This window comes from Annulohypoxylon maeteangense (genome assembly GCF_022496945.1).
Source record: "Annulohypoxylon maeteangense strain CBS 123835 unplaced genomic scaffold GGS22scaffold_18, whole genome shotgun sequence".
NCBI classification, from domain to species: domain Eukaryota; kingdom Fungi; phylum Ascomycota; class Sordariomycetes; order Xylariales; family Hypoxylaceae; genus Annulohypoxylon; species Annulohypoxylon maeteangense.
Window position 1 is genome coordinate 664,490 of NW_025953265.1, and position 14,340 is coordinate 678,829.

Sequence of the window (14,340 nt, forward strand, 5' to 3'; positions counted from 1 at the left end):
TAGTTCATGATTCAACGATCTTCGATACAATATCTCTAGAAGCAACTTACGATGACTAACAATGAACTCTATTACGATGGAAAGCCTCGAGCAAGCAAGGTGGATTAAAGACATGTAAAATGTGACAATATATCAGTGAATAAATAAGCTAGCTTCAAGGGGATATCATGTTCACAGATGGCAGGTACACATGGCAGGTACACCCGAGTAAAACTATTTAACACCATATGCTGGCAGTCATTTTCTTCGTCCAAAGACAAACCTTTTTTTTAATTTCACATCTCGAGTCTAGGTACCACCACAAAAATCCACAAACCATCAGTCCCTCCACAATACCAACAAGGAATCACGAAAATGTGCAGTGGACACGAGAGGATCAAAGGTTGCAGCATCTGCAACGAGATTGTCTACCGGAAGACATTCATCCCCACGACTATGAGATGCCAAATCGCGAAGAAATACGACATCTCAAGCATGCATTGTCCGGTTGGTATTACCTATGGATCGCCCCGGTTCAAGAGCGTTCATGAATGCAACCGGTGCTATTCAAGAAGGCAGGATAGCCATTATTCTGATCGATACAGGGACAAATAGATGGCTACCTCATCCCTAGATTCTCGCTGTTAGGACATAGGGAATATCAACGTCTCATGCAAACAGCAGAATCCGTAGCCATCAGAACCGTCACTTGATATGGCCATACAAACCTTCGGCAACCAAAACGGCACGCATATCTTTTGCTTTCCTGTTGATTTATACCTTTCCTATACCCCGAAGAGACCAACCATCCAGGGCACAAACACCGATCCATAAGGCAAAGCTTCTATTTTCGGTGGACAAAATCACCAACACCTGCCTTTCCCAACGCACAGTCTACCAAGCACATTCATCAACACAGCACTCATCTTCTAAGGTACCTACCTATCCCCAACACTCTCCCAAACGAAACAAAATAAAACTAACGAATCCCCTACCAGAACCACCGACAAGAAACCCGCCAAAATGTGTTACGGCCAGATCATCATGGCCTACTGCTGCGCCTGCATGTGCGTCATCGACAGCATGACAATATACTGGCGGCAAGACGACTGCGGTCCAGGAGAAGCCTATCCCGGCGGCCCATGTACGCTTCCGGTTTCCGGATACATGAGAGCCGATACACTATACACCGACGAGTGTCCGGCCTGCTGGACTCGGCCACAAGACGGTCCTGATTCTGAGTAAAGACGTGTATAGTACGCTACACGCAAGAATATGTGGTCATGATTCACGCCCATATTTAATAAGTACTAGGTATGTTTAGAACGAGGGACACTGTGCTATCCAGGGAACCGTGACTAATCGTATTGTTTATCGGACAGGATGATGGGAGTTGGATGCCGGGCGATATTTTCTCTTTTCTCTTGAGAGGATCTTTTGGTTCCTCTGATAATTGGTCACTTGGTTTTTCGAGCAACAATTTCTTTTTCTCTGGGTGCTGTACTTTGGGTGGTGATAGACCTTAGTCGATGGGACGGTGCTGCAACAATAGAGCCCGAATCAACCTAGACACGTTCCGCTTGCCATCTTCTCTGGCGTTGGAGTGGTACCTTGCCGTATAATCATTGTCTCCCAAGGAATCTCGTGGATGGTCGATGGTAGTTGAGCCGTCGATTCAGTATTATCTCGACGAGCTTCGTATATATTGTGCCATGCGCCCATTGAGTTATTAGTGAAAGGGCAAAACGGGAATGAGTTGTCACTAACCGTAAAATGACATGTATTACGGGCATATCAAGATGCTTACCCATATTTCCAGGACTTAAAGAGCCTCGCTCCAATTTGCGAAGGTTATCATCGCGAATATTTCGAGGCTGAATCGAACACCTCAGCTACGGACATTAAGTAAGCTAGATTTTCGATCATTATTGGCTTAATAATCCTCAGCAGCTGCTTGCGTGAAGTACGCCACTCACGTGTAGTCGAAATAAGCCCTCCTAGCAGCTTAGGTAATTCATATCTGAAGGTGATCGCTTAGAAATCTTTCAGCCATGTGCCATGGACAGATCTTCTGGGGCTGCGTGCTGTAGGTTTTGGGAATATCTTTAATCCTTCGTTCTCGCGACTTATCTTCTAACTAAGACATGAATCCTCCTTGATCCTCTCGACGACCGACCAACGACCGTACCAATATCCACATCGCAGCGGTTAGTCTCAGATAACCAAAGCTAGTGGCGCTGGCATAGCGTTGCTACCCCGATATATAAATCCCAAATACTGCGTACCCCAGCCGAACCTCAGGAGAAAATGCGACAACGGCTTCGTCTTGCCCCCTCAAGCTGCTACCTGCTCCCGCGAATCGCCGAACTAACGGTCGGGAATGAACACATTCGATTCTAGAAATACGTTTGAGTTTAGGTGTATATAGTCTACGTCTACAATCGCCGACATACCTGGCAAGATCACGAAATTGTGGCATGTGTAAAAAAGATGGAGTGTTAATGCGTGGACTGCAAGATAGATACATGATACATATCACACAAATACTCAATCAGTTCACCGAAACAGCATCGACATATTGCAATAAAAACCTCGATTTATTTCATTTTCTGGTCTATAAAGTAGGAGGACCTTGGGAGTTGCAAGTAGTAGGCCTTCGCACTTTACCTCTTAATTCGACCACATACCTATCCGAGGCCGAATGCAATCATCAGATTTTTCGTAACTCAACGCAACTCAACGCAGCCTAGCCCGCCAACTAGAACGCCCTTGATAATACACGCGGCTCGAAAGCAATGCTTTTGTGTCTCGGCTACCCGCTTATCTTCTCATCTGCTGCATCTTGCTGATCTCACTGTTGAATCTGAGCTTGAAGCCGTTGCACAAAGCGGTCATGTTTGGGTACTGGTTACTCTTCATCTCGAAGGCATGGGGCACCACTTTCACATCCCACATGTTGATGGGTGAGGACTTGCTAGCCTTGAAGCAAAGGTAGAAATACCCAGCGCGTTTAGGGTTGATGCAACACAAGTAGATCGAACGATTAGGGTTGGCGTCTGAGTATGAAGCTAACCATTTTTCTGTTATCAGGGTTAGTATTGTGTCGATTTCTGAAATACTTCGTGAGGGTACGAATACTTACCGGAGTCAGCCACGCTGCCTTTCTTGAACTTTTCGTGACCCATCATCTCGTCAACCTTCTTAGCCATTGCCTTGACGTGTTCCACAATGAGTTCATCCAAATCTGTGTACGTATATTTGCCACCGATACGAAGCGTTTTCCCAACAGAGAACTCGGTCTCTTTCTGAAGTTCAAGAACGTCGATGTGTTGATAGACACCATCTGCGACCTTCCATGTTACAGTGAGATGGTCATTTCCTTTTGAGGATGGTCGAATAACGACATCGCCAGAAGATTGGGAACCTAGGAATTCCTCGGCCTGCGTAGAGTTGAACGGCTTAAACAACGGGTGCTTGATGACTCGTTGGGTGCGACCAGTAATCTTGTCCTTCTCGCGCAAGGCTTCTTTATCGTCATCTTCAAGTCTGAAATCCCAAGTCCCACGGTCGTGATCATTGTGCTTTTTAAAAGGTCGCCGCAACGCATCCTCACGCAAAGTAAGCTTTGCCAAGAATTCTTTGCGGTTGAGATCCATGATCTTGGCTTGAACAGTCTGGTTGACATGGATAACATCCCTGATAGACATGTTGCTTCTGTGGCTAACCTCATGGGCCTCGATCCGGCCCTCGATGCCACAATCAAGCTTGGCGATGGCAAAGTCATCTTTGACGAGTCGCAGGTTAACCGAGATAATCATACCTTCCGTAAGAGAGTCCTTAGTCTCGCCCGTGAACATTGTGAATATCTGGTCGGAATTCAAGGTAGAATAAGGATGACGAAGCTCTTCGTATGGTACTTGCAGCTCCGCTCTAATCGTCTCCAGAGTGGCGCGCTTTCTTTGATTATATCTCGACTCCAGCTGCTCAGCATATTCTTCCAAGATAAGCTCGTTGACTTTCTCCTGCTCATCATCTTTAAAGAGCTTACGGACCACGGCACCGGCGCCATTTTCGTCAATCTCGGCTTTAACATCTTCTTCGTCCAGCTCTAGGGCGTCTCCTGCCATTTTACGACCAAGCTCATAATCCTCAGGGTGCACACGCGTGTTGTCTAGTGGCTCCGATGTGGGATTTGTGGCATCGTATTCAATGTAAAGGAAACTAGCGCAATTATTCCATACTCGAGGGCCGACAACTGGCAACTTGTTGTTATCCGGATCGCCGACAAGTTCGTCTCTCGAAGTAACCACTCCACCATTGCTGTTGATGGCCTTGATAACGCTGGTAGCCTTACGAGGACCTAAACCAGCAATGTAAGGGAGTAGATTGGCTGTGTACGCGTCATTGACAGCTTCGTTAATGTCGACACCGCAGAGATTCACCATGTCTACCATCGATGTCTCTAGATGTTTTAGTAATTTCTCCTGTGGGAGAAGGTGTTGGCAAGGATTAAATAGTAAAGAGGTGATGTCTTTTCCGAGAGCTGCGTACTCTTTCATCGGATTTTGGAGATATCTCGCTAAAGCAACACAGTACCGTGTGTTAGAATTCAATGTCGGGTGGTCAACCTGTGCTCGAGGACTGTCTTTGTAAAGTCTTGCGACTTCATCGTTGACAACCACAACCTCTAACAGCTCGCTGGTGTAATTGCGCTCGTTCTGCGTATGGAACTCAGGACCTGTAAGATTCTTTTCATTGACGATGCTCTCCACGTCACGAACCAATCGATGGGTGTCTGTAGAAAAGCCGCTGACCCCGATCACGTCTGGGTTTCTTCTCTCGATCACGTCGACGAATGCCTTGCGTTGCGTCTCATCACGAGCAAGATTTCCAAATTTTCCGTGGTCGACGCACCGCCCATCCTCGTCAAACCATACCCAAAATACTGGGTCTCGAGCCGGATCACCCATGCCGTTTGACAAGGCAAGGACACGGGGTGCTGTTCCCAAGACCATGCCCTTAGGCTTGTAGGGTGCTTGATCAAGCCTCTTGGAGTATTCTTCACGGCAGAGTTTTAGGAGCTCTTCTTGGCAGGCCGTTCGTAACGAATCTTTGACTCCCTTAGCTATCACCCTCTCAAGCTTGGTGAAAGCCAGATCTAGCACCTTTTTACGCTCTTCGTTCCACGCATCTGCAAGCTCGCTATAGTCATCCGAGATGAATTCGCCCTGTAATTGGCGTCGAAAGTCCTTTTCGTTCTGAAGTCGAAGCTTGACCTCAATAAGGCCTTCTTCCTCGGCCTTCATCATCTTTAGGAAAAGTTCAGGTCGGCGGGCGAGGTCGCCAATCGTCTGGTTGATAAGGTATTTGATCTCGTAGTATGGATGCGAATCGTCTATTCTCCGAAGTCCTTTCTCCGTACGGTAACAGCTAACTTCACCTCCCATGTAGAAGGCCTGTCTGAAGTGTTTTCGCATTCTTGGGCTTACAAATAGCTCCTCGGCGTACATATGTCTCGCCTGAGACAAGACCTGGTCGCCAGTTGGGAAATCGCTGTCAGTGAGACTATCCGCAAGATCAATCGGCAAGCTTGGCTCGTCGTTCGACATCACTTTCTGGCCTTCGCGAAGAGCGTTTTGTGCCAGCTGATCAGGGGAAATGCCCAATGCTTTCACAAACTTGTAAACGTTGCTCCCGCGGATCCGCTCAAATATGGATGATTTTGCGCCAGGCCGTTTCTTTCCTTTGGTGACTCCATTAATCGTTGCGATATCCTTGAGCTGTGCCGAATATTGGAAGTTGATATAATCCTGCATATCTTGAAGCTCCTCCATCGTAATCGCTCGACCGAGCATCTCGGGGATCATATCATCAGTCACGCGCGCGACCGCCTTCAGATTATCGTAAGTCTTCTCGAGTACGCTTCGCTTCTCAAATAAGGACCTATATTTGATATCCAATTCGTGGATCCGCCAGAGGTCATCCTGTGTGAGTAGCTTCTCTGCCTCGATAATGTACTCTGGCGCTTCAGGATCATTGCGGTGTTCGGGATTCCTGACTTTCCGAGCATCGATGAGGTAGTCCTTACGGTGCTGGAAGATATAGGGCACTTCAAGACCTTCGAGAACGAAGTATTCGAGCACCTTGCCAACGGACTTTTGAAAGGGGCCGTGCATGTCGCTAGAAAGTTGTTTCTTCGGCCACATTAAATCCGCGATCCATTGCATCTCTTCCTTCAACTGTTCGCCCTGGATACTAAAGTGTTCGAAAGGTTTACGGTCAAGTTGGAATCGTTCGGGTTCGTCTGTGAAACGAATGGCGTTGTCTTCATCAGTTAGAAGTTTTTCTGCCAACTGCGATGGCTCGAAGACATCCTTAAGCTCGAGAGTTTGCTCCTCTCGTTGTCGCTCATCCTCTTCTTCTTCCTCATCTAAAGCCCATTGGTAATCTTCTCCGTTTCCGAAGATGGCTTCCATATCTTCCAGGGCGTCCTTATCAAGACCAGCGCGGTCGACGATGCGTCCGGCGATACCCTTATCTCGTGGACGAGCAACTTCCATATCTTCCATCTGGCGTTGACGCTCATCCTCGTCCTCGGGGTCATCTTCAATGATAAAGTCGGCGAATTCGTCGGCGGCAGCACGGTGACTAGGACGCGCATACGGTCGATCGTCAACGGGTTCTTCATCTTCATCGGAAAATATTTCATCAAGGCCACGTCGTTCGTTCCCACGGGCATCCTCTTCGCGATGTCCACGCTTAAGTCTCTTGTAACCCTATCTAGACGTTAGAAGCGAGGATTGCGTCGTGATCAATGCTGGGTCATACCTGTGATGGTTGCTTGCGTTCCCATTCGGGAGCATTCTCGCCTATCAAATCAAGATCTTCTTCGTCTAATTGAGCTTCTTCTTCACGTTCCTGTCTTCGCTTGCGCTTGCGCCGCTTGCGTCGCTCATCTTCATCCTCGACCATATCTTCATCTTCGTCATCTTCGTCGACGATAAAGCCTTCACGGATCTAGTCGACAACACATGATTAGCCATCATTGACGCACATTAATTAATACGCAGCGTTGAATAAGAGAGAACGCGAATGACGCAACTTACCTTTCTGGCTTCTTCTTCATCGTCATCATCATCATCCTCCTCGCTCGAATCATCCATGTCCTGATCTCGGGTTCTAGCTCGAGCTCGAGCTTCACCGGTCTCCTCGTCGAATGATTCATCATCTTCTTCATCATCCAACTCAGCCTCCCCTACAATTAGATCTCTCATGGAGGTACTCATATTGGCGAGGCGCGTTATGGAAGAGAACGGTGTATGGTTCTACATTCAACGGGCGAGAAGAGAAGTTGCGATGCGCGAAGTTCAATTGTTGTAATTCGTAGGGATCGTGAAAAGAGGATTATTCCATGAAAATGGAGGTTATAAATGCGGTGGTAGATGAAAGGAGGAGAAATATTAAAAACAAAGTAGGAAGATTGAGGAAAGAGCAAATGTTGAGATTCCCTTAACCTTAGGAAGCTACCTAGTCAGCTAGTGATGGAAAGTTAGAATTTTGAATCGCGTTAATCAAATAGGTACCTAGCCAGCCTCGCGATTGGAGTGGTTGCTAGGTGCTAAGCCTCGATTGGACAAGGGTCAAAGCGAGCCACAAGTGGCTAGGGTGGTGGGGGTTTTCGCCTCCATTCTGAGATTTGAACTTTATTTACGACTTATATAAGCTAGATTTTGGTCACGCCTGCGGCATGCCGAGAAAGTGCACCTAATACATACTAGGTACCTACATTTATGGAGGTACCTAGGTATTTTATAAGCACGCTTTACTACACTGCAACTTGGAATAAATTCATCATTAGCACAAGTGCAAAATACCTAGTAGATACGACACACTTCCGCCCTTCCTATCGATTCGGTATTTCCCAAGAATTAGGCTCTCAAAACTCATAAAATCTCATAGATTTATACACTCTATCCAGATTCTTCCAACACTTAATCACCTAATAGGTAAATCTACGATGCTAGGTACATGACTAGACCCTACACAGGTGCTTTTAGATCGACATGTTCTACCGAGCCGCGTTGCATATAGTATGATTACCTATACATGCCTAGATGCTAAAGACTAATATTCCAGCCTATCATAGCTAGTACTTAATATGATACATCAGAGTCGTCTGCAAGGCTCTAACTTTAGACAGGGGCCATAGCAGACCTATCTAGAGCTTCAGGGGGGTAAGTAAATGGACGTGTGCTTTAGGTTAGGAGGATGCATTAGTCCCCAAGAATCTCGTAAAGGATTGATGAAAAAGGATTCCTATTTCCAATTGATCATTTGATTTTCATCCGGCGAACGTATGGCCATAGGGGGGATTTACAATGTGTGAGATAAAAAGGGGGGGAAGCAAGAAACATGCAACCTACACCAAATATCATTTCACAGTTTTAGATACATGAATCGCGATATTTGATATCTTATTTATTATGTAGGTTATATTTTACCCTTCGGACTACATATTAGCCAATTGCTGTTTCGCATCAATGATACCTATGGCATTAGGTATGTTTATCGAACATTGAATGTATGTAGAGTATACGGATACCTAAATCTGGATGTTGCAATTGCAGCATGCTTTTGCTGGTGCATTATTGTACCTTCCCGCTCCTATCCACACTGAGCCCCGCGGTCTCCGCCAGCCTTGGTACCTATTAAGTAACTTATACATTTCCGTTACTGTAATTGCAACTAGATTTTACTAGATTTTATTGTATCGTTTACATCAAAGCTAAAGCTTCTAGTGGAACATTGAAACATGGAAAGCACTTGAGAAGTTGAGCTTTCGAGCAAATCGTAACCAACTTCTTCAACCCTTCCACTTATATCACGTCTGTAAACGCTTTGAACTAGGCATAACGATGTTGTTTCATATCTTGAAAACCCCCATGTAGTATCATTCCTCTCACATTCTCTGTCTTTTTTGCAAAATAATTGATCGCCACTTTGCGATTCGTTCCTTCAAATGTAAGACACTCCCAGGATTAGGTATACCACCAGTCATCCTCGGATAGTTCAATTTCAATATTGTCCGCAGCTTTTTGTATTATATGCAATCATAACCAGAAACTCTGGAGCCTATCGCCTTGTCTGTCGACAATCTTTAACTACTTATAGACTCTATTGATTTCACTGCATACGCCTGCATGTAAGAAGAGACCAAATCGAACTCTCGGCCGATTAATAACCCAACTTGTCTTGTTAGACATAAATTGATCTCCGGTACCGTGACGCTCGAGCATTCACTTATCAACTTGATAGGTGAGCATTTTAAAAATAATTAATAATTGCTCAGGTTCTTTTATTTTCTTTGCTTTTTAAAAAGGGGTAGTTTCTACATAGTATCAACTCACACGTTCTTCTACTCGCTTTGACATTTTCATTTAACCAAGTTGGTACAATATATATCCACGAGCGGACAAAGTTGCTAGTTCATTGGTAGGAATATAAGCAAACTTGATCCAATCGAGATTGCTTCCATTCTCTAAAACCGTCCTCAATACGGGTCTACACTTGACAAGAAGTTCAATATTGGCCAATGACAACTTATTGCACCTCTGACACCCTCCAAGTTAAATATCCCTATGTACAGTATATGTACATTGATTGAGGATTATTACATAAAGTACTTGCGGTGTACAGCAGTTACCCCGATTATTGTATTACGAATTACCAATTACATTGTGAGAAAGCGCCATCCCAGTCTATCCCAGCCCATCTCAGGGGTCCCACCACCTGGAACTAAAGCACCCTGAGCACCCAGTGCACCCAGTTAACCCAATTAACAACTAACGACTATTGCTTTGCTACATCCATACTCCTGCATTCCTCCTGCATCTTTCTGCACTTCTCTTCCACAACCTTTACCTGACCATTTAATTTACTAGGTACTAAATCAAAACAGTTGGCGGCTTTTTATAGTCGTTACGTACCTATTAACACTCCTCGGTATATCTCACAATAAGCACATGGTTGTACGATTGTCACCATCGCTTCTGTAAAGGCAGAAACAGAAACAGATACGAGTTTCTTCGTCGAAATCTACAGTCATCCCATTTTCCGAATCCGAACTTGGATCTTTTCGGGGTCCGTGAGGGGCATAGACCTAAGAGATATTAAACGCCCAAACGCTCTAACCTCTAACAATTCAACACCCTAACACTTTAACGCCCCGACCAACATCCAAGTAAATCCATTCCAATACGTAGGCGCCTTGCTGGTGGACATGCAAATCGCCTTCCTATCTCCAATCCGCTCCAGCTTCAGACTACTCTAAAAGCATCCTGCATAGTGTGCGAGTCACCATTTCTCGATCTCGAATCCTAGACATTCCCCGAGTACCTGCAGGATTGCCAATCGCCCAACATGACCGACGCATTCGCCCCGCGCTCGATGAAGCGCAAGAATGTCAAGGGCCTAGCTCTGACTCCCGCCGCCCCGAAGCAATCGCCGGCCTCTAACAACAATGATCAACAAGCTGGTTGGGGTTTTGGTGGATCGAGAGCTGAGGAAGCGGGCCAAGATGCTCAGCTTGAGATCGGAATAGAGTTCAACCTAGACCTTCGACAGGAAGATATTGAGATCGTAAAAGAACTTGGTTCGGGAAATGGAGGTACAGTCAGTAAGGTGAAGCACTTACCAACCGGAACTACGATGGCTAGAAAGGTAATATTTCAGATCGGCATGTCTCAGGTCTCAGGTCTCACAACTAATCGTAACTTAGGTCATTCACGTCGAGGCCAAGAAAGAGTTGCGAAAGCGAATTGTGCGCGAACTCCAGATTATGCACGGCTGTCACTCCGACTACATCGTCACCTTCTACGGCGCGTTCCTAAATGATCATAATGATGTAATAATGTGTATGGAGTATATGGACGTTGGGTAAGTGGGGTTAAGTGAAAAGCACAAGAAAGATGCGAACCTAACAAGAGTCCGATAGATCTCTCGATAGGGTCTCGCGCCATTTCGGTCCGATCCGTGTTGACGTGCTTGGCAAGATCGCGGAAGCCACATTAGGAGGTTTAACCTATCTATACTCGAAGCTACACATCATGCATCGAGACATCAAACCCTCTAATATCCTTGTAAACTCCAGGGGACATATTAAGCTCTGCGACTTTGGCGTTTCAGGAGAGCTCGTCAACTCCATCGCCGACACCTTCGTTGGCACCTCTACGTATATGGCCCCCGAAAGGATCCAAGGTGAGAAATATACTGTTAAGTCCGATGTGTGGAGTTTTGGTCTCAGCATAATGGAGCTTGCTATTGGCAAGTTTCCTTTTGCGAGCGAGCAGCTATCGGATGGCGACGGCGCGCCTGCCGGTATCTTGGACCTTCTTCAACAGATCGTGCATGAGCCAGCCCCGAGACTTCCAAAAAGTGATGCTTTCCCGTCGATCCTGGAAGACATGGTCCAGAAATGCCTGTCAAAAAATCCTGAAGAGCGCCCGACGCCCCAGGAACTCTGGGTGAGCAAGGATTCTCCAAATAAGATAAAAGGCAACAAATGCTAACAGTACGTAGGATCGAGATCCATTTGTACAGGCTGCAAAACGGACACCTGTAGATTTAAGGGACTGGGCCGTAGGGCTTATGGAGAAAGACAATCGCAAGTCACATTTAGTCCCCCAACTTTCACCGGCTACTCGGGACCTCTTACGGTCCAGCGAGTCCCCCACCTATCAGAATGACCACAATCCCGCCTACACCCCAACGTCTGGCGAGATCCCAATCGCGGGCGCTATTGCTTCACCAAGAGAACCAGGCCACGCGCAAAACCGGTCGCCTACAAGGAACGGCGTAGGAAGCCTAGGCCGGGCAGCCGGCTCCATCGTACATCCAGGACTTGGCCAACGAGCAGCAACATCCGGGTCGATTCCTAAGATCACGACTGCGGACCTCTCTCAGCCGGCCAGTGCTACTTTAGGAACATCATTCACTCTACCCGTTAGACCCGCACCCCCCGGCGGTCCGCTACCACCCCCTCCCCCAAGAAAGGAGACGCCCGATGAGCAGCGGGGAGGAGGTAGGCGACAAGCGACGTTTGGTCCCCCGTCAAATGGCGCATACGGAAATGCAGGATATCCATCACGATAAATAGGTACTATATATCACACCGATCACAACGGCCATTTTGTCACCGTATAAGCTACGGCAAGTTCGTCTAATTTTGAGCATCTTGGTTCTAGTTATACTAGCGAATGTCAACTATTAGCGCCTGCGCCGCCTAGCGCAACGTCACGCCGAACTTTTTTGCCCCAGATATATTACAGCCTTGCATCTCCCCCACGTCCCACGGCGGCAATGCCTTTGGTAGAGAGAACATGTCAGACACGTTTTTTTGGTGGGGAAGAGGACAGATGGGAACCGAAAAGAGCGATCTTGAGTTTAGAGGAGAGAATTACAACCGTTATATACTACTCGTAGTTGGCGATCTGTGGTCATCTTCGTCGGACTAGGTACAAATGTGACAAGAATCCGCATGAGAATCTGAGATCATTGTTGGTGTGACTGGGTGATGTTTGATTGATACTCGTGAGATCTATGTGCCGTATTTTCATGTTGCCTTTATAAAAGGGTAACGATTCAAGTTGACACGAAGTATCTCGATCTTGACTTCACACATACTACCAGGTAAATGTGGTTTCAAGTGTAGATGCCTACACTATTCATTTGCCCCCCACATCCCATAGGTATAAAAAAACGACAGCGATGCCGCACCTGGGATTCTCTATGTGTATAAACCCCTTCTCCTCATAATTGTTAAGACACCTATCTTTCTATACATACCTACTCATAACATCATTGAGGTATCTCCCTCCCCACGAATCCACGATCTAACACGTGAACCAGCTCATCTAGCCGCTCAATCACCAAGTCCGTGTGCTCGTGATCAGCCAGGTGGCGGTTCACGTCGTTGACGAGCAATACGGTAGCCGCGCCCGCGCGTCGCCCCGCCGTCATGTCGTCGATTGAGTCGCCGACCACTTCCACAGCGTCAGCGTTTGCCTAGATACTCGTGTTCCCCTATCCCAGAAAGTGGTTTTAAGGGGCTAGCATGAAACGTCTTGGGAGTGAAGTTCCTGCCACTGAGATAGGCTATTCGGGGAAGGAAAAAAAAGGGGGGAGTTAACTAGAAAGGCGAACATACTAATCAACCCCGACGCATCCCCAACCTCGCCCCTCCCCAGCGCACCCTCCTTCTCTCCCTCCCCGCTCCGCACACTCTCCTCACACACAACCTCTCTTACCGCCCTCTCATCCCCCTCCCCCTCAACCCGTCTCGTAAGCCCCCAGCTCCGCGCAATAAACAGCAACCCCGCCGGATCCGGCTTCGGCGGACGGAAATCCCGCGTCACCACAGGGTGGAAAACGCTTCCCGCCAGGAACTTCGTGAGCAGGTGCGTGACGGGCTGTTCGAAGTTGCGCGTGCAGATGCCCTTGCGAATGTTGCGGCCGTCGAGGTACGTCATGAGTTCGGTGAGCCCCGGCTGGGCTACCTGCTGTGTCATGGACACGCGCTCGATGGCGCGGATGGATTCCATGGCGGATTCCCGCTGGGAAGGGGTGGGGAGCGCGTATATGTGCTCGAGGATGTCGACGCTTTTGGGGATTTGTAGGACGTGCCGCATTTGTGTGAACATGTGGTTTTGGGGTTGGCTGGGGGGTGTTAGTGAGATGTCTGGTCTTTGACGTTCTCGGGGAGGTTATGAGAGCTCGTATGAGAAGTTTGATGGGATTGGGTCTTGGAAGCTTTTAGTAGTCTCGGAATAGTCATCGGAACAAGACTCATGGTGAGTCTCATATACCCAAATTCAGACTTGCCAGACTCCCTTCCTTTTTATAATAGAAAAATGTTCCCATTTTATAACTTCATTTAAACTTACCATAAAGTTCCATCTACGTCGAATATTACGCCCTTTAATTTAGGTAAGTCATGGTGTTCCGCCGTTGCTCCCTTAAGTGGCGCAAACCGCTTCGGAAAAGGTTGAGTCATGGTGGAGAGGAACCTACGCATAATAGGTAAGCTTCAGAAACCGAATATATAAGAAATTCTCATTACAGACACTTGAGTCTCGTATGAGAAGAGATGATGTTTCTATTAAATATAATATCGAGGAAAGTAGGAGTCATTTTAAGTTTATATTATAGTATGACCTAAGGTTAGCTGGTATACCTCCGCTGCTTCACAATCGGTACTTGGCGGGATGTACCTTTCCGGAGGTGGGATGGAGGTAATGTGGCTCGTGCACGCGGGACGTTAGCGCCTTATTCAACAGCTCCATGCCCGGAAGCTTGTTCATCTGG

The 14,340-nt window shown here is 47.0% G+C and overlaps 3 protein-coding genes across 3 annotated transcripts; 1 reads left to right on the top strand and 2 right to left on the bottom strand.

Moving 5' to 3' along the window:
- Positions 1 to 2,526: 2,526 nt before the first annotated feature.
- GGS22DRAFT_171957 (transcription elongation factor Spt6) lies at positions 2,527 to 6,711 on the bottom strand. The gene is made up of 2 exons (XM_047962687.1): positions 3,122 to 6,711; positions 2,527 to 3,059 (listed from the first exon to the last, which is right to left on the bottom strand). The coding sequence occupies exons 1-2, from the start codon at positions 6,546 to 6,548 to the stop codon at positions 2,800 to 2,802; spliced, it is 3,687 nt and encodes a 1,228-aa protein (XP_047815639.1). The 5' UTR covers positions 6,549 to 6,711; the 3' UTR covers positions 2,527 to 2,799.
- A 3,132-nt stretch (positions 6,712 to 9,843) lies between these two features.
- Positions 9,844 to 12,532, top strand: GGS22DRAFT_56830 (kinase-like protein). The gene is made up of 4 exons (XM_047967435.1): positions 9,844 to 10,698; positions 10,757 to 10,914; positions 10,973 to 11,501; positions 11,557 to 12,532. Exons 1-4 carry the CDS (start codon positions 10,399 to 10,401, stop codon positions 12,127 to 12,129), a joined length of 1,560 nt encoding a protein of 519 aa, XP_047815640.1. The 5' UTR covers positions 9,844 to 10,398; the 3' UTR covers positions 12,130 to 12,532.
- Position 12,533: 1 nt separating this feature from the next.
- On the bottom strand, positions 12,534 to 14,212 carry GGS22DRAFT_56833 (HAD-like protein). The gene is made up of 3 exons (XM_047967436.1): positions 13,920 to 14,212; positions 13,184 to 13,692; positions 12,534 to 13,019 (listed from the first exon to the last, which is right to left on the bottom strand). The coding sequence occupies exons 1-3, from the start codon at positions 14,048 to 14,050 to the stop codon at positions 12,835 to 12,837; spliced, it is 825 nt and encodes a 274-aa protein (XP_047815641.1). The 5' UTR covers positions 14,051 to 14,212; the 3' UTR covers positions 12,534 to 12,834.
- Between the last annotated feature and the right edge of the window lie 128 nt (positions 14,213 to 14,340).

Coding starts and splice junctions, on each gene's coding strand:
- GGS22DRAFT_56830 (XM_047967435.1), top strand. CDS start 10,399: ATGACCGACGCATTCGCCCCGCGCTCGATGAAGCGCAAGAATGTCAAG. Junction 10,915..10,972: donor ATGGAGTATATGGACGTTGG/GTAAGTGGGGTT, acceptor AGAGTCCGATAG/ATCTCTCGATAGGGTCTCGC. Junction 11,502..11,556: donor CGACGCCCCAGGAACTCTGG/GTGAGCAAGGAT, acceptor AACAGTACGTAG/GATCGAGATCCATTTGTACA.
- GGS22DRAFT_56833 (XM_047967436.1), bottom strand. CDS start 14,050: ATGCGTAGGTTCCTCTCCACCATGACTCAACCTTTTCCGAAGCGGTTT. Junction 13,693..13,919: donor GACGTAGATGGAACTTTATG/GTAAGTTTAAAT, acceptor AACACCCCCCAG/CCAACCCCAAAACCACATGT. Junction 13,020..13,183: donor GGATGCGTCGGGGTTGATTA/GTATGTTCGCCT, acceptor ACGCTGTGGAAG/TGGTCGGCGACTCAATCGAC.
- GGS22DRAFT_171957 (XM_047962687.1), bottom strand. CDS start 6,548: ATGGAAGATATGGAAGTTGCTCGTCCACGAGATAAGGGTATCGCCGGA. Junction 3,060..3,121: donor AGGCAGCGTGGCTGACTCCG/GTAAGTATTCGT, acceptor CCCTGATAACAG/AAAAATGGTTAGCTTCATAC.